At 46.2% G+C, this 20,498-nt stretch overlaps 1 protein-coding gene across 3 annotated transcripts; it reads left to right on the forward strand.

Moving 5' to 3' along the window:
- The first annotated feature begins 2,060 nt into the window (after nucleotides 1–2,060).
- On the forward strand, nucleotides 2,061–19,134 carry col1a2 (collagen, type I, alpha 2). 3 transcript variants are annotated; one of them, XM_037091329.1, is made up of 51 exons: nucleotides 2,061–2,282; nucleotides 3,937–3,941; nucleotides 4,837–4,848; nucleotides 5,206–5,241; nucleotides 5,616–5,699; nucleotides 6,175–6,231; nucleotides 6,490–6,534; nucleotides 6,652–6,705; nucleotides 6,856–6,909; nucleotides 7,002–7,055; nucleotides 7,169–7,222; nucleotides 7,765–7,818; nucleotides 8,004–8,048; nucleotides 8,205–8,303; nucleotides 8,445–8,498; nucleotides 8,896–8,994; nucleotides 9,318–9,362; nucleotides 9,535–9,633; nucleotides 9,764–9,817; nucleotides 9,924–10,031; nucleotides 10,139–10,192; nucleotides 10,320–10,418; nucleotides 10,655–10,708; nucleotides 10,846–10,944; nucleotides 11,035–11,088; nucleotides 11,185–11,238; nucleotides 11,369–11,422; nucleotides 11,555–11,608; nucleotides 11,702–11,746; nucleotides 11,862–11,960; nucleotides 12,479–12,586; nucleotides 12,685–12,738; nucleotides 12,860–12,913; nucleotides 13,542–13,595; nucleotides 13,748–13,801; nucleotides 13,908–14,015; nucleotides 14,179–14,232; nucleotides 14,847–14,900; nucleotides 15,019–15,180; nucleotides 15,272–15,379; nucleotides 15,593–15,700; nucleotides 15,809–15,862; nucleotides 15,962–16,069; nucleotides 16,196–16,249; nucleotides 16,365–16,472; nucleotides 16,638–16,691; nucleotides 16,788–16,895; nucleotides 17,037–17,280; nucleotides 17,391–17,575; nucleotides 17,667–17,909; nucleotides 18,057–19,134. In XM_037091329.1, exons 1-51 carry the CDS (start codon nucleotides 2,213–2,215, stop codon nucleotides 18,201–18,203), a joined length of 4,071 nt encoding a protein of 1,356 aa, XP_036947224.1. In that variant the 5' UTR covers nucleotides 2,061–2,212; the 3' UTR covers nucleotides 18,204–19,134. The 3 variants fall into 3 exon arrangements, with proteins under 3 accessions (XP_036947224.1, XP_036947233.1, XP_036947241.1); XM_037091338.1 differs by lacking the exon at nucleotides 4,837–4,848; XM_037091346.1 differs by lacking the exons at nucleotides 11,555–11,608; nucleotides 11,702–11,746; nucleotides 11,862–11,960; nucleotides 12,479–12,586; nucleotides 12,685–12,738 and having other exon boundaries at nucleotides 2,062–2,282.
- Nucleotides 19,135–20,498: the final 1,364 nt, after the last annotated feature.

Below are 20,498 nucleotides of genomic sequence, written 5' to 3' on the forward strand. Positions count from 1 at the left end.
GACTGTGGAAGTGTATTTCTCACATAGTCATTTGTAACCTTTCTAAAGCTGTTTGAGAGCGAGTGTTCACTCAGATCAAACATAATTGTCTGTTTCACGTCTCGTGCGGTTGAACGGAGAGAAAAAACTCTGATGATGTGGAGCTTTGCAGCCATCTTTGATTCCCGTCCACCGCCTCGCCTCGCCTCGCCTGCTCCCTCCAGCTCCACAAACATGAGAATGTAAGTGCAGCGAGTGGGAGCTCTGCCATCTTTAAAACACATTTCATCTCTCTCGCTCCTCCTCCTCCTCCCTTTTTTCCTCTGTCCTTCTATCTTTCTGCTTTGACTCAGAGAAGAGTTGAGGTGAACGGTTGGGAGTGTCCAACAATTACTCTGGTTTTTTTTTGTTTCTGGCTCAGAGGGGGAGGAAAGAGAACAGCACTGAGCGTGGGCCGGAGGCAGAGGAGAGAGTGTAGTTATATAGGATGAATTAAACAAGGATGTAACCCCTTATATCATTTACAGTGACTTCAATAGTAAAGACAAGCACATTTACATATATTAAGTTGTAGATTAAACATCATAAAATCATTCAGAAACGAGCTTTTCATCCTCACAATCTGCATCTCATAAAACCCAGTAAAGAGTAAATCCATGTTGCACAGGAGGATTCAAATAAAGATCAGTTTCCTCTCCTACACGTTTTGTGTTTAAAGAGGCAAAATAATCTTCATGAAATAAATGTATGAAGTGTGAGGAAAAGAAGTCTTTGTGATTTGAGATACATTGAGAGTTTCTTTACTGAATACGGTGCAGAAAATCTCCTTTATGAAGTGCAGAATATATGAGGGGAATTATTCACCTCCGGTTGGTTAAACTTCTTTTTTTATGATAAGTAACATTATTCTCACATGTAAAGGTTAAGTTCACAATGTTTAAATTCAGTAGTCAGGTGCACATGAGGACACTGGATCATTCCTCCTGCCACGAGGAGATTTACTTCATAAATATCAGATTTTGTTTGTTCAGTAAATGCTTTTTGTTTTCATGCCGTGTGTTTCCCTCAGTGCAGCGGACAGAGGGTGGGAGCCGTGAGGCAGACTGGGGGCCACACTGAGTGCTGTTGGAGTGGTTGTAGAGCAGGTGACATGTCTGGTCATGTGGGCAGGTAAGAGCTGCTCAGAGAGAGAGAGGGGTTGAAACTGGATCTCCTTCACACCTGTCTTTTGTCGGTCTAAAGCTGAGGTGAATGTTGTCCCTGAATCACCGCATTCCGCTCATTTTGCTGAGTAAAGATTCAGGGATTTTGTCAGAGATCCTACACAGCTTAGACGGAGGAGAACACTTCTTTATTTACGCACACAGTGAACTGTTTGGGGAGTGTTTGTGTGGAACACATGAAATAAATGGCACAAAGTCAGCTTGGCAGCTGGAGGGATGTTGCTGGTCGTCACACACTACATAGAAAATGTCAGAGTTGTCACTAGAATGCTTCCAAAAAAAGCAGAAGAATAAGAGTGAAAGTGAGAATCAAAAAGAAAATCCGTGCGTAAAATCGGCACATTATGAACTCCAATTACACTCCAACAGTTCAACAAAGACCCAACAGGTAATCCTACACTCTCTCCTAAAGTTATTCTCCTCATAAAATCCAAAGAAGTTGAAGAGAGTCTCGGTGCCATCTGATGCCCACCGACGCCCTCCGAAATGGGCACATTTTACGCACAAATCTAAACTGCGCGCAGGCTGCTTTGCGCCCGGGCGCGCCGTGCCTCTGCACTGACGCTCCGGATTCACTGCAGCCCGTAAAAGAGGGGAGAAACGTAGGCCTTCTTCTCCCTTTTAAACGTCGACGCTGTCCACGTCCTCAAAAAGAATGGATCTAATTAAAACGTTGCACTCGTCATCATCGCCAAAGCTTTGCCAAACGCTCTCTGGTGGAGAGGAGGCTGGGAGATGCAGCACCACATGACTGAGTGTGAGCTGGAGAGGGATGGGAGTCAGATTGGGTTTCTCCTCTCTGATTGGTCGGTGGGCTGACTTTTGACACGCAGACCAGGGACCCTCCTGCCGTATAAATAGGCCTGATAGAACTTTATTATTCTAGCATCACGGCAGCAGGTTTCTGCTAAGTTTGGAGTTACTCGTGTCACCACAACTGTATGCCTTCCTGAAGGGTGGTTTAAAAACAAGGGCTCAGCAGCACAAGGAGTCTGCATGTCTGTGTAGACATGCTCAGCTTTGTGGATACCCGGATTCTGTTGCTGCTTGCAGTAACTTCATACCTAGCATCATGTCAATGTAAGTTTGATTATCTGCTCTTTTTTTCTCTGTGATGGATAATTTTTTCCGGGTCCCACTGCTTCAGGATCTTGCGCTTGGCTTTTTATTTGGGACTTACATGAAGGTCAACCTGAAGAGAGCGCAAAGCACCGCTGAATAAAAACTCAACGGATTGAGCTCATGCAGAGGATTCTTCACTTTCTTTTCTTCTCCAAGGATACAATCAAAATGATTTGATTAGTTTCCGAGAAGGAGCAGTTTCCCTCCTGACAGACAGAGAGAGAGAAACGTTTTCTCGCTTTGACAGAAACCTCTGAAGTAGCCTGTTCAGGGCGTTTAATGCATGTGGAGTTATTCAAATAGGCTGAAAGTGAATTTTCTTTTAGACACTGGATGGAAAACCTGGTGGGGCGTTGTACATATTGTTCCATCCAGATGTCCAAGAGATGAGGTCGTATTATAGGAAGCGACACCGTCTCCCCCTGGTGGCCGCAGGGTGCAAACATCCTCTGGCACCAGCTCAGTTTTCTCCTCTGGAGAGAAACAAATCTGTTTTTCAGAGCTGAACTAGAAGTGAGACTGACAGATTAAATATGATACTAGTTCTGTTTTACATAACACTTTAGTTTGCAGTGAAAGTTTACTGCGTGATTTAACTTTTTTGAGGCCACAAGCTATTTAAGAATTAAACTGTAAGATTAAAGTTGATGCCTTTATGCAGCTTTTTCTGTTAGAGAGGTAGATGAGCAGTTTCACGTCACCTTCAGTCCCCAGAGTGCGCCACCGTGTGGTCTAGATTAGACATGAGTTGTTGGAGTTCACAGGGAGGTCCCAGCTGTGCCAGAACCAGGCCATGACCAGCTGGTCCATATTCACAGAGGACATCAGCTGATGTCCACCTGCCAGATACAAACATCAGCCATGAATGAAAGCGACTCTGTCATCATCAGCCGAGAGTCAAAATTCTGACCATTTGATGATTCAGTCTGATTCGGCTAAATTCCAGTTTTTCAAGCCAAATTCATAAAAATACACATCAGCAGAAATCGTCAAACAGTAATAGAAGTCATTCATTTTCTAACACAAACGCTGACGTTCTCGTCTAGTTTGCAGCAGCACGTCAACTATTCCTGTCCTGAGGGCACAGAGGACCTGTCCAGGCCTGCCGGCAGCCCGATCCTCATTATATGGAATGCTATTGAACTGAAATTCACTTCTGTAGCCTGAGCGAGACAGTTTGAGGACGTGGCCCTCAGCTCCTCTGTCAGACATGAGCTGAGACTTGTGCTACAGCAGCAAATACATGATGCAGAAAGGTTCATCGCTGTAGGACACACACACACACACACACACACACACACACTGGTTCAACGTTCGAGACATTGAGGTGACGTCACGTTCTGCCAGTGCCAGACGTTTATTTTTAAAATGCCCACAAATCAGATTTTAGCAAGGTTAATCTTGTTGTGCAGAATGTAGCTTTCACACTCTTATAGACTGATCTCATGCAGAAGGAAGTAAAACTCGACCATGAACAGGTGGAAAGTATTTAGAAGACTAGAGAATGGATTCAATGACTGTTTCTTCATCATGTTCTAACGGTGTATCCCCTCTTCTCTCCCCCACCCTCCTCATCTCCCTCTTCCTCCTCCTCATCTCTCCAACGCCACAGACTCGGTTAGTACACATGCATGAAATCACAAAGACAGCTTTACCTTGTCACTTTGCCTTTTTGTCTTCCAAACGCTGAGCGATGCTGCGGACCCTCTCAGTTGGTCTCGACTCATTTGAGCAGTCTCAGTGATGGCGGAGCATTTAGGAATTTGAAGATACTTTCTTGCAGCTTTGCTCCCTTCCTGTTCCATGAATAGGTGAGGGTCCTATTGGCTAAAGCTGGTGTCAGTGAAAGCTAAAACCGCGGCTCTGAGGCACCCATGGGTTCTGGTACAAAGGATCCTTTCTGAGGACAGCAGAGAGGGGCAGAGGGAGGCTTGCCCCCCTAACAGCTGGCCTCGGGTCAGTTTAGACTCTTCCTCTGCTCCCTGATTTAACAGCCAATTTACAAAAGCTAATCTCAGACCAGGTCTAAAAGGATGAGATTTTCAGCTTGGATAAAACTTATAAGAGAATGTATCAGTCAGACTGAGACTGGGCCCGTCTCAGAGCCTGTTTAATGGTTCTGCTCAGAACTGAGATTGCTCTAAAACTGAACTTCTGTCAGCTTCATGTTTCAGTGTTTTAAAGGTGCAGTACGCACCGTGTGGTTCTGGTAACACCTCAGAACTCTATGTTTTCCATGGACTAACATGCTCCTTCAGCTAAGAGGTTGTTCAGTGTGGTTCTTCATCACGTCCTTTACTTCAGCATGTTGGACTCACACATCACATGCACATTATTCTGCTGCGTTCCATGTTGATTCTGGTCTGCATGAGCCCGTTTCAGCGTCACACACTGTACCGCATGCTCAGTTATAGATCACAGTGTTAACTGTACGACACTCTCAATATCCTGACAAACCCTGAAAAGACTGAATAAATAAATCTTACATTTATTTATTTTCTTTTCTGTCTAGGCGAGAGTCAAGGTGAGCACATGACGTTGTTCTTATGTGTCACTTCACACCTGCAGTGTATCAGACACATACAGCCTGGTTCTGACCCGCTCACAGTCTCTTTTAAGATGAAATGTTGTGTTTTTGTTAACTTGCTCGTCCTCTCACTGTAAGGTCAGGTTTGTGTACATGCACATTTTATTGTAATTAACACACCAGATGGTTTGAACAGAACTCAGATCTGGCTTTTTATTTACTCTGCTGTCAGTGGAGTTCAGACGCAACGCAGTGGCATGCTTTGCTCTTTTAGAGGAGAAGTTTACTGACGTGTTGCTGAAGCAGCCATCTGCTGTGTGTTTTGGTCTGACTGAGTGATTCTGTGCGCTGCAGGGCCCCAGAGGAGAGAAGGGACCTCGAGGTGACAGGGTAAGCTCATGTGAACGCTCTGCTGTCTTTGACCAAACAACCGTAGCCGGATCTGTAATTTAGGCACTTTAACGTGGTATAATTTTGGTGAACATTTGGCAGCGTGTTAGTTGACTCCATTTGACCTTTTAACCTCATCAGGCCACGCCCCTTTGTTTACATCAGCCATAGGCCTGCGTTCACAGACAGTTACAGTAATGTGATGTGATTGGTACAGTTTTAATATCGACCTTTGTCACAGATTTCTCACAGTAACATTACATTTATGTGTTGTTATTTAGAGTATTCCTGTGGTTTTATGAAACAGTATAACCTGAACTCTTCTGTCAGCAGCTGTTCCAGTGTTTACTCACCACACCATCTGTCTTTTACAGGGTCCTAAGGGCCCAAATGGAAGAGATGGCAAACCCGGACTCCCTGGCCCCGCTGGCCCCCCAGGTCCCCCTGGACTCGGAGGAGTAAGTCGGCTGTTCATACTCGCAAAATTGTCTGTCAGGCTTTGCAGTGTTTCATTCAAAAGGTGGTTTAGAAACACCGAGCTGTGATTTGACTTCCAGTGTTGAATGTGACCCACGTTGTGTTTCTGTGGCACATGAACGCTTGTTATCGACTATGTTGAAATTGCAATAATGAAATTATTTTTAATAATGATGCCATAACACTGTGACCTTTTACCTTTTGTCCTTAAGCCCTCTGATATATATGGCTAACAGATAACTACCTTACTACTGTAGAGTAAAGTCAGATCTTCAAAACATAAAAACCACAGCTTCTCTCTCTTTACAGTAAATCACTTTCTGTTTGTGTCATTACGACTACAGAGACACTGACGGTTGATCTGACCCGGATCGATGCTCTGCCGGTCCAATAATGTTCTGATATGTCAAGAAGTTTGTCAGTTGGATAATTAATCTGTTTGTTTCTATTCCACAGAATTTCGCTGCTCAGTATGATGGTGCAAAAGCCCCTGATCCCGGCCCTGGACCCATGGTGAGGGCCAAGCATACACATGACAACACATGAAGGCCGTCACACGTGGCCCCTCCGGGTCCCTTGTGGCCCCTTGTGGCCCCTCGAGGTCCCATTCAATCCATCAGCTACCTTTACATGAATACTGACTCTACAGTCTGACCTACACATAAATGATTTGGATTCCAGTTGCATTCACACTAAGGACAAATTACACTAGCATAGGTTGACTTAATGTTAAAGAATGACATGACTCATTGACGTATTTCTCCTTTTCAGGGTATGATGGGTGCTAGAGGCCCTCCCGGACCTCCTGGACCTCCTGTAAGTTCACACTTTTTGGATCAAACTTGACCCGGTACCTTCTACCTGAGCATGTGACGTGCTGTTGCTGTGGTGTCTGACTGAAGACTAATTGCGGTGCCTCTTATCACTCAACAGGGTCCTCAGGGACACACTGGACACGCTGGTGAGCCCGGAGAGCCTGGACAGACTGTAAGATAATCCCCCAGCTTTCATATTATCACGTGATGACGAGCATGCTTTAGTTTGGATTCTTTCTCAGTGTCAGATGTCACAGATGCCATCGCATTAATAGTCGTAGTTATCTTTGAGATCTTAAGTGTTGTGCTTTTCTCTCCTAAGGGCCCCGTTGGTGCTCGTGGCCCCCCTGGACCCCCTGGCAAAGCTGGAGAGGACGTATGTATATATTTGCGTGTCTGCAAGCATTTTCAAGGACCGCTGTCGTTTACGGGAGTGTCACATCCTAACATCTGTTTGTGCTCTCGCAGGGTAACAACGGCAGACCCGGCAAGCCCGGAGACAGAGGTGCCCCCGGCCCCCAGGTGAGACTTTTCCTCCTCGACAAGGAGAATGAAACACAGAAAGATACAAACAGATATCTGGGCTGTAAATATGAACTTCATCTGAGTCATATCTTCTTTGTTTTGAATCGCAGGGTGCTCGTGGATTCCCCGGAACCCCCGGACTTCCAGGAATGAAGGGACACAGAGTGAGTGTTGATCATGATTCCTCTGCTTGACCTCACCTGAACCCCACCGGCCTGCAGCCAGTGACAAAACCAGAGCTCCACCTGCGCTGTGTAAAATGTGGACTCACTCGGAGCGTCACTTGAAAGGATTATGGAGCCACTCTCCTCTCTAGTCTTCTTCTCCGAGGAGCTAACTAGAAACAAAAGGAGTCTAACGGCTGCTGTTTCAGATTTTTGCGTGAGATCGTTTCGTCTGTGAAGTCACTTTGTGGCTTTCAGGTATTGGAAGGCTCCTTCCATATAAACCAGAGCCAGGTGTTAACTCCCTGTAGCTGCTCTGAAGATACCAACGCTTCCTCATTGTCTCACACTTGATGTCTTGTTGTCAACATGTATTGTTAATGGACATCAAACCAGCATATGTCGTGTTAAAGATCCATACTATCTCACAGTCCCTGTCTCCTCATTTTGTCCCTCATTTCTTCTTTTTTATATTTGTGTGTGGAGTATTTCTGTAGATGATTGTATGCCTCTTCCATCATCACTTTCCTTCTGTGTTTCAGGGTTACACTGGTCTGGATGGACGTAAGGGAGAGCCCGGTGCTGCTGGCGCCAAGGTAAGAAGAGCACCATTATCTACTATAGCAGCACAGTTTCTCTTAGCCTTGACATCTTCGTGTTGAAATGAGCCTGCTGATAACAAATCAGGCGTATACAGTTTGCAAGTATATTGTTCTTGTCAGATTTAAACTTGAGTCACTTCATCTGTGACGCCTCATCATCTTCTCCTGTCTCTCTGCAGGGTGAGCCCGGTGCACACGGAGCTGCTGGAAGTCCTGGACTGGCTGTAAGTTTTGGGATCGACTTCAAGATTTACTCATTTATGCACAAACCCTTAGTTAAATGATAAATCACTCCTCCCCATTTTCATCATTTGTTATAACATGGTTGCAGTAGCGACACTTTGCTCATCACTTGTTCTTCCTGTGTATGCTCCCTTCAGGGATCTCGTGGTATGCCTGGTGAGAGAGGTCGTGCTGGCCCTGCTGGCCCCGCTGGTGCTCGTGGTGCTGATGGCAATGTTGGCCCCGCCGGTCCTGCTGTGAGTATTGGCCCTTTAAACCCCTTTGTGATTACTGAACTCAAAATGAAGTTACCATCAAGGTACCTGTCCAGAATGTGCTTTGTGATATCTTTTAACTTATAACTTGACCTGAACGTGACCTGACGTTCTTCTACCCAGGGTCCCCTCGGTGCTGCTGGTCCCCCAGGTTTCCCCGGTGGCCCCGGCCCCAAGGTCAGTATGATGCCACCTCCTGTTGCCTTTCCTGTTCTTTGGGAACAAATCTTCCCTTGAGAAGTTCATGTGTAGTGTCACAGAAGGACACAGCTCTCGCTGACATGCAGTATGAGAATCTTCTTGTACCGTTTATTATCCCCAGGGGGATCGTTCATGCATGCAGCAGCCTCAGTCACTTTAGACCATACACATATATATAAATATACATATATATATATATATATATATATATATATATATATATATAAATGTATATATCTATATATTTATGTAACGCCATCTGATCATTTAGTTACACACCAACACATCCTTATACAACACCAGCATATTGTTTCAATAGCCAAGGCTGCTTCCATCACAGTATTGAATGTGCATGTGTTTTTGTCTCTGACAGGGAGAGATTGGACCCGCTGGAGCTACTGGCCCAGCTGGACCTCAGGGAGCAAGAGGAGAGCCCGGTGCCAATGGTGCTGTTGGCCCCGTCGGTCCTCCTGTAAGTATCCTGACTAAGATGTTTCCACTTCCTGTCGGTCGGTCACTTGTGACCTGACCTGGAAAAGTTGTGAGCAGAAACATGTTGGATCAATCAGTCCCCAAGCTTCTATTAAACATGCATGTGGACAGTTTTACTTCAGTTATGTAGATGACTAAATGAAATGATCATGCTATCCATGGATTTGTCTTTTCACTGATTGAAGTTCTGTGAATAACCCTGAACAGAGCAGTTATAGTGTCATTTAGTGTCAGTGTCTGATTTGTCACAGTTTGTATATTATTGTGTTTCGGATTTCCTAATTTCTTTCTCTCCCCCTGCAGGGAAACCCCGGTGCTAATGGCCTGAACGGAGCCAAGGGAGCTGCTGTAAGTATTCAAGCTGACTCCTTGATAGCAGGATGCAGTTTTCATATTCATATATTCTATCATGTATTGTGTAGAAATATAATATTATACTCACAATAAAGGTAAAACACCCAGACACAGGCACAAGACATGTTTGTGTGATGCTCACCTGCCTGCCTGTGCTGTTGTTTAGGGTACCCCTGGTGTTGCTGGAGCTCCTGGCTTCCCCGGACCAAGAGGAGGACCTGGACCCCAGGGCCCTCAGGGTGCTGCTGGACAGAGAGGTCTTGGTGTAAGTACACACACCAACAGCCACAAAAAAAATAGATATTAATAATCATAATACCCACGCCCTCGCACAGACACACAGAAACATCTGATGCTTGATTTTTCTGTTGATGGCGTCTGTTTATGTGTTTCAGGGAGATCCTGGCCCTCAGGGAGTGAAGGGAGATGGCGGTCCCAAAGGAGAGCCTGTAAGTCCTGATCCTGTTCTTCACTTTATAATTCTACCAAACTCAATCTGAGGACCTTTGCTTACACACTGTTTATGACTCATAACTTCTCTGTTGCTTTCCTCAGGGTAACTCTGGACCTCAGGGACCCCCTGGACCTCAGGGTGAGGAGGGTAAGAGAGGACCCGCTGGTGAGCTTGGTGCTACTGGACCTACTGGCAACCGTGGAGCTAGAGTGAGTACCAGAGAGCCATCTCTGAGTGGATGGTGATACACCACACCAGCACAGATCCAGAGGTTACGTCACTGGATCACCTGCTCATGCGTGTGTGTCTCCTACAGGGCGCTCCTGGCGGCCGTGGTATGCCTGGTGCTGAGGGAAGAACTGGCCCAATTGTGAGTGTTCAGTGAGCAAATCTCATTCCAGCAATATGCTGCATGTTACGCAAATGTACAGAACATTCAGTGATGAGGTGAAGCTTCCTTCTCAATTCTCTTGGACCTCTTTGTCTCCTTCTCGTAGGGTATGCCCGGTGCCCGTGGTGCCACCGGTGCCGGTGGACCTCGTGGACCCCCTGGAGATGCTGGCCGTGCTGGTGAGCCTGGCCCAGCTGGTCTCAGGGTGAGTCTTTTGCTAAATTCTGACCTGATCTCTGTGTGAGTTCTCTGAGTCTCAGAAGGGGAAGTGGGAAGTCGGATGAGCTGAGCTAGATTAGTTTGGAGCTGTAGACCTGTGATGGTTTTGCTACGAAGCTGCTGATATTGTGAACGATTAAACTCCAGATTTTAATGCAAGACAATAGTACACAGTAATAATAATAGATACATCTTAATTACTGACTAATGTTCATTTTTCAGGGTCTCCCAGGAAGCCCTGGAAGCTCTGGACCCCCAGGAAAGGAGGGACCTGCTGTGAGTAAATCTGAAAGTCACAGATTTGACTGAAGAACACAGACGCTGCTCTCAGTCTGCTCTGTTTTACCATCATATCTGCTCTAATGAACGCCATCAACATGACATCCTGCTGTACTGCCTATTTTCTCCTCCAGGGTCCTGCTGGACAAGATGGCCGCGGTGGACCTCCCGGCCCAACCGGACCTAGAGGCCAGCCTGGAAACATCGGCTTCCCCGGACCCAAGGGACCTTCTGTAAGTAGAGAAAAAGGCCTAGACTGGGAAATATTTCCGTATGTCATAAAGTTCATCATTACCTGTGCTTAACTGACCTTTGACCTTCAGGGTGAGCCTGGCAAGCCTGGAGACAAGGGAGCCACCGGCCCCACTGGACTGAGAGTGAGTCACCACATACCTCTACATGTCGCTCGCTGATAACACATCTAAACTTTCAGACCACAGGACTTTTAACAATTCATTCATCTTTGTCTTCAGGGAGCTCCTGGACCTGACGGCAACAACGGAGCCACTGGTGCCACTGGACCCGCTGTAAGTGTCCTTACATACAGCATTCATCTTGCTCATACATGCAGTCATATGCACAGATACTTGTGTTTATGATGTGAGTAGACATCAGTGTGCCATTTTAAACATCGGCCTTCTCTCGTTCCTCCGACAGGGTGGTCCTGGTGAGAAGGGAGAGCAGGGACCCGCTGGAGCTCCTGGCTTCCAGGTTTGGATCCATCCTCTGACTTTGTTTAAGCAAATCAGAGCACATTTTCTTTGGAAATTCAGAAGTTCAGTACCTCATTTTTACTGCAGTTTTGAGTCTGTTGGTCCTGATCTAGCTGCCTGATGTTTTCAGGGTCTGCCTGGACCCGCTGGACCTGCTGGAGAGGCTGGCAAGCCCGGAGACAGAGTAAGTAGACCACAAACAGACTCTGAATTTCTCTTATGTTACAGTACAATCAGACCAGAAAACGTCTTTAACCGACCATTTGTCTCTCTGTAGGGTATCCCAGGAGACCAAGGAGTTGCTGGAGTTGCCGGTGGTAAGGTAAGTCAACCTGCAGACGCCTTCTCTCTGGGTCTGTTGGCAGCAAACAAAGCATTTTAATTCAAATAGATAAAACAAAGTGAAAGACACTGATTCCCTTAATGTGTTCCTCCAGGGAGAGCGTGGTAACCCCGGTGCTGCTGGTGCCTCTGGAGCTCAGGGACCAATGGGAGCCCGTGGACCTGCTGGAGCCCCTGGAACTGATGGTGGCAAGGTAGGATGAAGCTGTGGCAAAAGGATTTTCTCTTTCAACCTTATTTAAACTCAGAAATACATTGAGGTAGAGACCTCATTTACACTACCGCAGATTCAGAAAACAGACAAAAGATTGTAGACACCAACAAACACGAAAAGGAAACTTCAGCACATTGAAAGATTTTTTTAAAGTATAAACACAGTCCAGTAAAATGTTAAACAATAAAGGCCCACACCAAAAGAAAAAACACAAGAGACTACGGACAAAAGTGAGCTAACTAGCTACCTGTAATCACAGTAACTTCTAAACTGAAATGTTGATTAGTGAACATTGTCTCTGGTTAATTAAAAACATGCAGTTATTATAGATATTGCCAGTTATGAGTCTTAGTGCAGAGTGATAAACAGTATCTGAGGGCTTCAGTGTTGCAGCTGCAGCATTCATGTATATGTCAAGCTAATACATGAGCTCATGTATTTATAGAAGCAGCTTTGTTTTATTGAAAATGAACAGTAGTTTGCCATCTCTGTCTCCAGGGAGAGCCTGGTGCTGCTGGAGCTGCTGGTGGTCCTGGACACCAAGGACCCGGAGGCATGCCCGGTGAGCGTGGAGCGGCTGGAACCCCTGGACCCAAAGGAGAGAAGGTAAGTTCCAGAATCTACCAACTACAAGTAACGCAGGATTTTACCCCTCTAATCAGCTGACGTTTGTTAATGAGAACACCTTCAACCTTCTCCTGTAGGGAGAGCCCGGACACAAAGGACCTGATGGAAACGCTGGCAGAGATGGAGCCCGTGTAAGTTCAACTCTCTGATTCTTCATGAGGCAACTGATATAAAGATTGTTGCTGTTCACTTGATCAGAGAGTTTATGGACCAGAGCCTCAGTCTTAGTGTCTTATCCTCCGTCTTCTGTAGGGTCTGCCTGGACCCGCTGGACCTCCCGGACCCACTGGAGCCAATGGTGATAAGGTAAGCAGCTCACGTATGGATATTATTTTCCACAAAACAAATAACCCCAGAAACGATCTGAGTAAAGGTGTGTAGGATGTACACTGTGACACAAACTAGTTAATGTTATGGTGCTTTGTTACAGCCTAAAAATGGCTGCCTCCAGCGTCAGTCAAGATGGCTGACCGAGTCTTTAACATTAGCCTACAGTAGAAAACCATCACGGGAGTCACTGAGATCAAATTACTGTCAGAGATTCTCACTGCTGACAAATCGGATTCCATAAATTTAGACATGAAACTTTTCTGGAGGAGATGTGCTGTATCAGTAGTTACAAGCTCAGCGCTGCCACCTGATGGCCATTTTATTGTATTGCAGCCATCGCTCCAGGAGAGCAGTGGCAACAGCAAATGGACACTTTTATCATTATTATTTTGTCATAAAATACTGATGTTGCAGATGTCAAACAAACAGAACATAAACACAAAACACACAAAATAATGTATTTGAATTATCAGACAGCAAATTTTGTTGTTGTTCTTCTACATGCTACTGCTATAACTGTGTTAACAACAGTCACCAGAGTGCATTTAAAATGATGCTGATTTTGACAATGCTAAGCTAATGACACTGTCCCTCTCTCCTCCAGGGTGAGGCCGGCTCCTTCGGACCTGCTGGACCCGCTGGACCTCGTGGAGCCCCTGTAAGTAGCCGCGGCTCACGTCCTGCATCATATCACCTGTTTTACCACATGCATGCTTGTTCACATTAATACAGGAGGAAGAGATTCAAACAAAAAACAGCTCTGGTGTGCAGTGTGTTCAGTCTTCATGACTGTTTGCTTGTTGTCCTCAGGGAGAGCGTGGAGAGGTTGGACCTGCTGGATCTTCTGGATTCGCTGGACCCCCTGTAAGATATCTGCCAATCAATGTTCAACATAATATACACAAATCCCGACCAGGTCTCAGGATAGCATGATTTCAGAAATTGACCCCTCCACTCTTCCTCCCCACAGGGCGCTGACGGTCAGCCTGGAGCAAGAGGAGAGCGTGGACCTGCTGGAGGAAAGGGAGAGGTCGGCCCCGCCGGCGCTGCTGGACCCGCTGGACAGTCTGGACCTCCTGTTAGTACCATTTACACCAGAAACATAAGATAGATCAGATATAATAGACTCAGTGTATCAGGAGAAGGTTATTCAGGTGTCAGACAGGTTCTTGTAGTTTAAGGATTGGGGATGGTAGTTATAAACTCAGAGGAGTGATGTCTGGTTTCTTCTGCTTATCTAGGGTCCTGCTGGTGCTTCTGGACCTGCTGGCGCTCGTGGAGACACCGGACCTTCTGTGAGTATGAAACAACAACATGCACCTGCCACACTCACACTCACCTCAGCCCCTCATGGTAAAGCTACGAGAGCATGAAGTGATTCAGAATTCAAATCTAGTCAGTGGTTTTGATCTTAGATGTGTGTTGACTTTTTGTTTTCTAATTTTTAAGTAGCTGTCAGTTTTTCCCAACACGCACCATGAAGATGTGTTGTCCTGCAGCTTAAGCCACAAATTAATAAATTCTGTCTGCAATTATCATTCATAAATGTGTTCCTTTGCTCTTTTATTGAGAATGAATGAGGTTTTAGGAAAATGTCCCATACAGCTGCAGCAGTGCTCTTTATTACAAAGCCATCTTTTTAAAATGTCAAACTCTCAAAGCTGCAAAATACAAGTTGGTGTTCTTTATATTCATTTCTTCACCGTGAAGAATCATATCGCTGATGTCCACCCATACAGACACAACACACACACACAGACACAATACACACACAGACACACACATAGACACACACACACAGACACAACACACACAGTCACAGTCACACACAGAGACACAACACACAGACACACACATCAATCTTTGTTGTTCCAGCATCTGACCTGCGGTTGTGTGTTTGTGATGTCAGGGTCTGACTGGTTTCCCTGGTGCTGCTGGTAGAGTTGGACCCGCCGGTCCCGCTGTGAGTATTGATCTTATATTTACAAACATTTGGAAACACACACACACATTCAGACCCACACTGAACACGGTGGATTACACACTCACACACACCCTTACTATTCCTCTGACCTTCTCAGGGCATTGTTGGACCCCCTGGCTCTGCTGGTCCCGCTGGTAAAGATGGTCCTCGTGGACTCCGTGGTGACCCTGGTCCCGCTGGTCCCTCTGGAGAGCAGGGTATGGTTGGACCACCTGGTCTGGCTGGAGAGAGGGGATCCTCTGGAGAGTCTGGTCCTCCTGTAAGTTAGAGCTTTTATTGCAGTCGACATGATGAATCTGTGGTGCAGTGAGGTACAGAGAGTTCACTGATTATGTGGCGTCTGTGTTCAGGGTCCTTCTGGTGCTCCTGGAACCAGCGGTCCTCTTGGACTTCAAGGATTTGTTGGTCTGCCTGGTGCTAGAGGAGATCGTGGTTCTCCTGGTGGTCCTGGTGGTCCTGTAAGTACATTAATGCTGATAGAAGACACGTACATTGACCCTGACGTTGGATTTAAAGCATGCAAGATTTTAAATGTGCATTGAATCAAAATAAAAACCTGTTTTGTGTCTTAGTGCTAAAGATAAGATGAAGAAGGTCAAACATGGGTTCACATGCAGTAAGAAGCCTCTGGCTGAACATGACCCAGTCATTTTCTCTGCTTCCTACCACAGGGAGAGGCTGGTAGAGTTGGACCCGCTGGTGCCCCCGGAGCCCGTGGTCCTCCTGGAAACATTGGTCTGCCTGGTATGACCGGACCTCAGGGAGAGGCTGGACGTGAGGTAAGGCCATGTACACGTACTGCAGCGACCCGCTAACAGCGACCTGTCTCGCACTCAAACAACTCAATGGAAGGCTTTCAGTTGAAGCTTGATGTTCTCTGCCTGTAGGGTAGCCCCGGTAACGATGGACCCCCTGGTCGTCCTGGAGTCGCTGGATTCAAGGTAACGCCGTCTCACACACCTTAACTATGCCTGTATACACAACACACACACATATGCCTCGCTCTGACCTGCGCCGGCCCTCTTTCTAACCTTATTCAGGGAGACCGTGGTGAGCCCGGACCTGCTGGTTCCATGGGACTTGCTGGTGCCCCCGGACCTGCTGGACCCACTGGAGGAGCTGGCAGACCTGGAAACCGTGGAGAGCCTGTACGTATGAATAGTAACTCAGTCACGACTACACACCATCTTCTATGACCATGCAGCAACATTCGCAGGGTTCAATCGTCTGCTTGACTCACTCGTTCTTTTATTCTCGTCTTTGCTTGTCTCTAGGGCCCCGGAGGTCCCTCAGGACCCGTTGGACAGGCCGGAGCTAGAGGCGCTGCTGTAAGTACAGAAAACCTGTATAGGAATAGAAATCGCACATAGAATAGAGCTCATTTCACATGTGCACAACAAACTGTATCCTGTTCTCACAACATGAGGTTTGTGTGTGTTATAGGGACCTGCTGGATCCCGTGGTGAGAAGGGAGTTGCTGGAGACAAGGGAGAGAGAGGCATGAAGGGACTACGTGGACATCCTGGTCTCCAGGGAATGCCCGGACCATCTGTGAGTGACGGCACACTTTCATAAATCACACGACAGTATGAAAAGTGCTGATTTTTACCTGATTCACACGACTTCAGATGCATCAGCTCTACATGTCAACACTGCATGAGGACGTCTCGTTCATCGTTACAGTGTCATTCATTAATGCACTCTGTCTCTCTACAGGGACCCTCCGGAGACACTGGATCTGCTGGACCTAACGGACCTGCTGGACCCAGAGTGAGTAGAGTCCTAATAACCCACAACACACCAGTGGTTTTCTAGTTCCATTAAGGACAAATATGTGACTGTGCCATGTGATGATCTCCTCTTCAGGGACCTGCTGGACCCCACGGACCCCCTGGTAAGGATGGTAGAGCTGGTGGCCATGGAACCATCGGTTCTCCTGGTGCTCGTGGACCCCCTGGATACGTTGGACCCGCTGTAAGCACTTCTACTTTATCCTCATCTGCTCCAATACAGAATTTGGTCATTTTCATAAAGCAGATAGACAAGCTCTGTTACAAGTGAAAGGATCCTCTGCTAAGGATCTGACATTTTAATCCACTCTCTGATCCACATCAGGGTCCTCCTGGATCTCCCGGTCTGCCCGGACCTCCCGGCCCCGCTGGTGGTGGATACGATGTTTCTGGATACGATGAGTACAGAGCTGATCAGCCCGCCATGAGAGCCAAGGACTACGAGGTCGATGCCACCATCAAGTCCCTCAACACTCAGATCGAAAACCTGCTCACCCCTGAGGGATCCAGGAAGAACCCCGCCCGCACCTGCCGTGACATCAAGCTCAGCCACCCCGAGTGGACCAGCGGTAAGCTCAACAAAGTCTAGACCCACCTACATGGACCGCAGCTTTCTGAGCCCGTATTGGTACGAGTGGTCTCTTTCCATCAGCTTGACTCTCTTTCTTCTGTCCTGCAGGATTCTACTGGATTGACCCCAACCAGGGCTGCACCAACGATGCCATCAAGGTCTTCTGCGACTTCTCCACCCGCGAGACCTGCATCTATGCCCACCCTGAGAGCATCGCCAAGAAGAACTGGTACAGAAGCACCGAGAACAAGAAGCACGTCTGGTTCGGAGAGACCATCAACGGAGACTCTGAGGTGAGCATTTACTCCCTCCCAAGCAGGAAATCAAAAATGCTTTTCTACATAGATTCCAAATGTTGACGGTCCTTCCTTCCTCTCCGTACAGTTTACCTACAACGACGAGACCATCAGCTCCCAGAGCATGGCCACCCAGCTGGCCTTCATGCGCCTGCTGTCCAACCAGGCTAGCCAGAACATCACCTACCACTGCAAGAACAGCGTTGCCTACATGGATGGTGAGAGCGGCAACCTGAAGAAGGCTGTGGTGCTCATGGGCTCCAACGACGTGGAGCTGAGGGCCGAGGGCAACAGCCGCTTCACCTTCTCCGTGCTGGAGGACGGCTGCACTGTAAGTAGCTTCTGCAGTTGTTTTTCCCTGGTTCAGTTTCATTATTTCTCCTTCTTCTGAAGGATTCTGTGCACAAACTGCTGCATCAATGCAATTTTGGCGGGCGGCACTATTCTAAAACCTTGTTTTGTTTCCTCCCACCTGCAGACACACACTGGTGAATGGAGCAAGACAGTGATTGAGTACAGAACAAATAAACCATCTCGCCTGCCCATCCTCGACATTGCACCTTTGGACATTGGTGGAGCTGAACAGGAGTTTGGTTTGGACATTGGCCCAGTCTGTTTCAAATAAATAGACTCATGATAAATTAACACCAAAAAAGAGAGAAAGAACGAAAAAACAAAATCTCTGCCCTTCTTTCTGTGTTGTTTTTTATACTGAATGCTGATTTCTCTCTGCACATCCACTTGCTTAAGATGGGCAACTATCTGAGAGGACTGAACGGACTGAGAGGAGCGTTTGTGCAATGCAAATTAATACAGCAACCCAAAGGGACGCGGGAAAACACCTTGTTGTGGGACATCATGCCATCCTTTTGTAAAAAATAAAAGAAGTGTAATAAAAACGCTGAAAGTATGCATCACTTTGTGGTCTTTGTATATCTTCCAAGGAGGAGGTTTAAAACCACAATTTCCATGAAAAAAAGGTTTAAACTACCTCATGCCTGTACCTAAAGAAAATACTATTGACACAACCTGGGTCCACAACAGAGATGTTACAACTTCTAATGCTTCAAGCGTTGTCCCGTATCGGAAGGTGCTCAGTTACTTGAAGCAGAGATCTATGGTGCTAATATGCAGCTGTGGAGCAAACCACTCTTATACTGTATTACTTTGTATTGACCTTTGAGGAAGTCTTGCATTCGTCCCCTGATGCTCCCCCACTTTAAGCATGTGGACTGTTTCTAAACCTGATGTCTGTTTTTTTTGTTTCATTTCGTTTCTTTGGTTTTTTTTGTTTGATTTGTCTAGAAGGTTTTTTTTTTTGTTTGTTTTGGTTTTTTGTTCAGGCTTTTTTTTTTTTTGCTCTCCAAACCCCACACAGTGTTCATACTGACAGCACATAGGTCATCCAATTCTGAATGGTTTTTTTTAGGCGGCCTCTCTCTCTCTCAAAAAATGACACCACAAAGTCTATTGTACCTATTTTGTATATGTGAGATGTTTAAATAAATTGTGAAAAGTTCTGAAATAAAGCATGTCCAATGTTCCAAAACACACTACTCAGTGACTTACGTGCTTTCGTGTTTTAATGACACCACTGAAGGTGCGTCACTGTATTTTGGTTTTTATCATCTCTGACTTAAACATCTTCCTGTTGTGGAAGCGCAGCCAGACTCTCAGTCACCATCCCCCCTTTTTTTCTTGCTTTTCAACGGTACATCCAGTTTTAATGTACAGTAACGTTCTGTTGACACTGTCCATGCCAATGTGTGATTACTAACGTGCATTGTTTCTTGTAAATATGCATCTTCTGATGTTGCTTTTCTTTGCATAATACAGCTTTTGCATCCAAATAAATTTCTGTGATTTGGATCGAGGCTTGAACTGCAGTGATGCATTCATACCAATGAGAGTTAGATTAAATATAATAGTATAATGTAATTTAATGTCATCAGCTCTGCTGCCGGTGCTGAAGGGCAGCGGTTCAGATGCATTACTTTCTATGACCACCAGAGGGCGGTGTGATATTCTTTAAGCAGAATACCTGATTAGAATAAGACCACGGATTGGACCTTTAATGCCTCAGACACACACAACATTTCGTTGATGCTAACAGTACATTTACTCAAGTAAAATACAAAGTCAGACACTTCTTCGTCCTACATTTATCTGACAGCAGGATTCATTCATTTCTTTGGAGGTTCAGGATTTTTGCATTCAGAAACAAAAGATTGTCTAAAAAAAATGTGTTTGCAGACACAAAAGTAGAGTTCTGGTGGCTCCTGGAGGAGACGGTTCTGTTCAGACCTCCTCCTTCTTTCTGCACCTCTCTGATGTTCATGCATGGTGACACAGTTCAGATCTGAACCCTTCTAACTGAGCTACCAGGGTGATCAATACATGCATATCTGTTCATGGAGATGCACCGTGTGAGTCCAGTGTAAAGTCTTAAAGTTATAGTTGAACACAGGCCACAGTGATTAAGAGGTGGATGGGTGATGATACACGACCCACCTCAGCTGGTTCTGTGGACTGGCGGGATGGACTGTACTGTAACTGAGTACATTTACTCAGGTACAGTTTTAAGTACCTGGATCTCACATGTTCTGCTTCTTGCTTCCACTAGAGATCCTGCCGTCTCTGCACGCTTCATCAGAGCTGAAGCACCAGATCTTTAAACTCATTCGGCTGAGAAACACTCCTCACTGATGATCAGAAAATAGTCAGTCAGGAGGGTTATTGATCAGCCTATACTGTATGTGACGTCTGTCCCATCCAGGTGAAGCAACAGCCTGCAGGTGAAGTGGAGAGTGAGACCACTGCTGAGTCAATTACAGTGTGTCATGTAGCAGTCGGCAGATTACAGTAATGATAGTGAACGAGTGTGCAGCACGTAGATCCTGCACACACACACACACACACA

The sequence above is a fragment of the Acanthopagrus latus genome, chromosome 3 (assembly GCF_904848185.1).
Source record: "Acanthopagrus latus isolate v.2019 chromosome 3, fAcaLat1.1, whole genome shotgun sequence".
Classification (NCBI taxonomy): Eukaryota; Metazoa; Chordata; class Actinopteri; order Spariformes; family Sparidae; genus Acanthopagrus; species Acanthopagrus latus.

Bases quoted from the DNA above. Each gene is read 5' to 3' on its own strand.
- col1a2 (XM_037091329.1), top strand. From the start codon at position 2,213: ATGCTCAGCTTTGTGGATACCCGGATTCTGTTGCTGCTTGCAGTAACT. The intron at 11,423-11,554 runs GTTTGGATCCAT...TGATGTTTTCAG, and splicing joins CTGGAGCTCCTGGCTTCCAG to GGTCTGCCTGGACCCGCTGG. The intron at 15,181-15,271 runs GTAAGTTAGAGC...GTCTGTGTTCAG, and splicing joins CTGGAGAGTCTGGTCCTCCT to GGTCCTTCTGGTGCTCCTGG.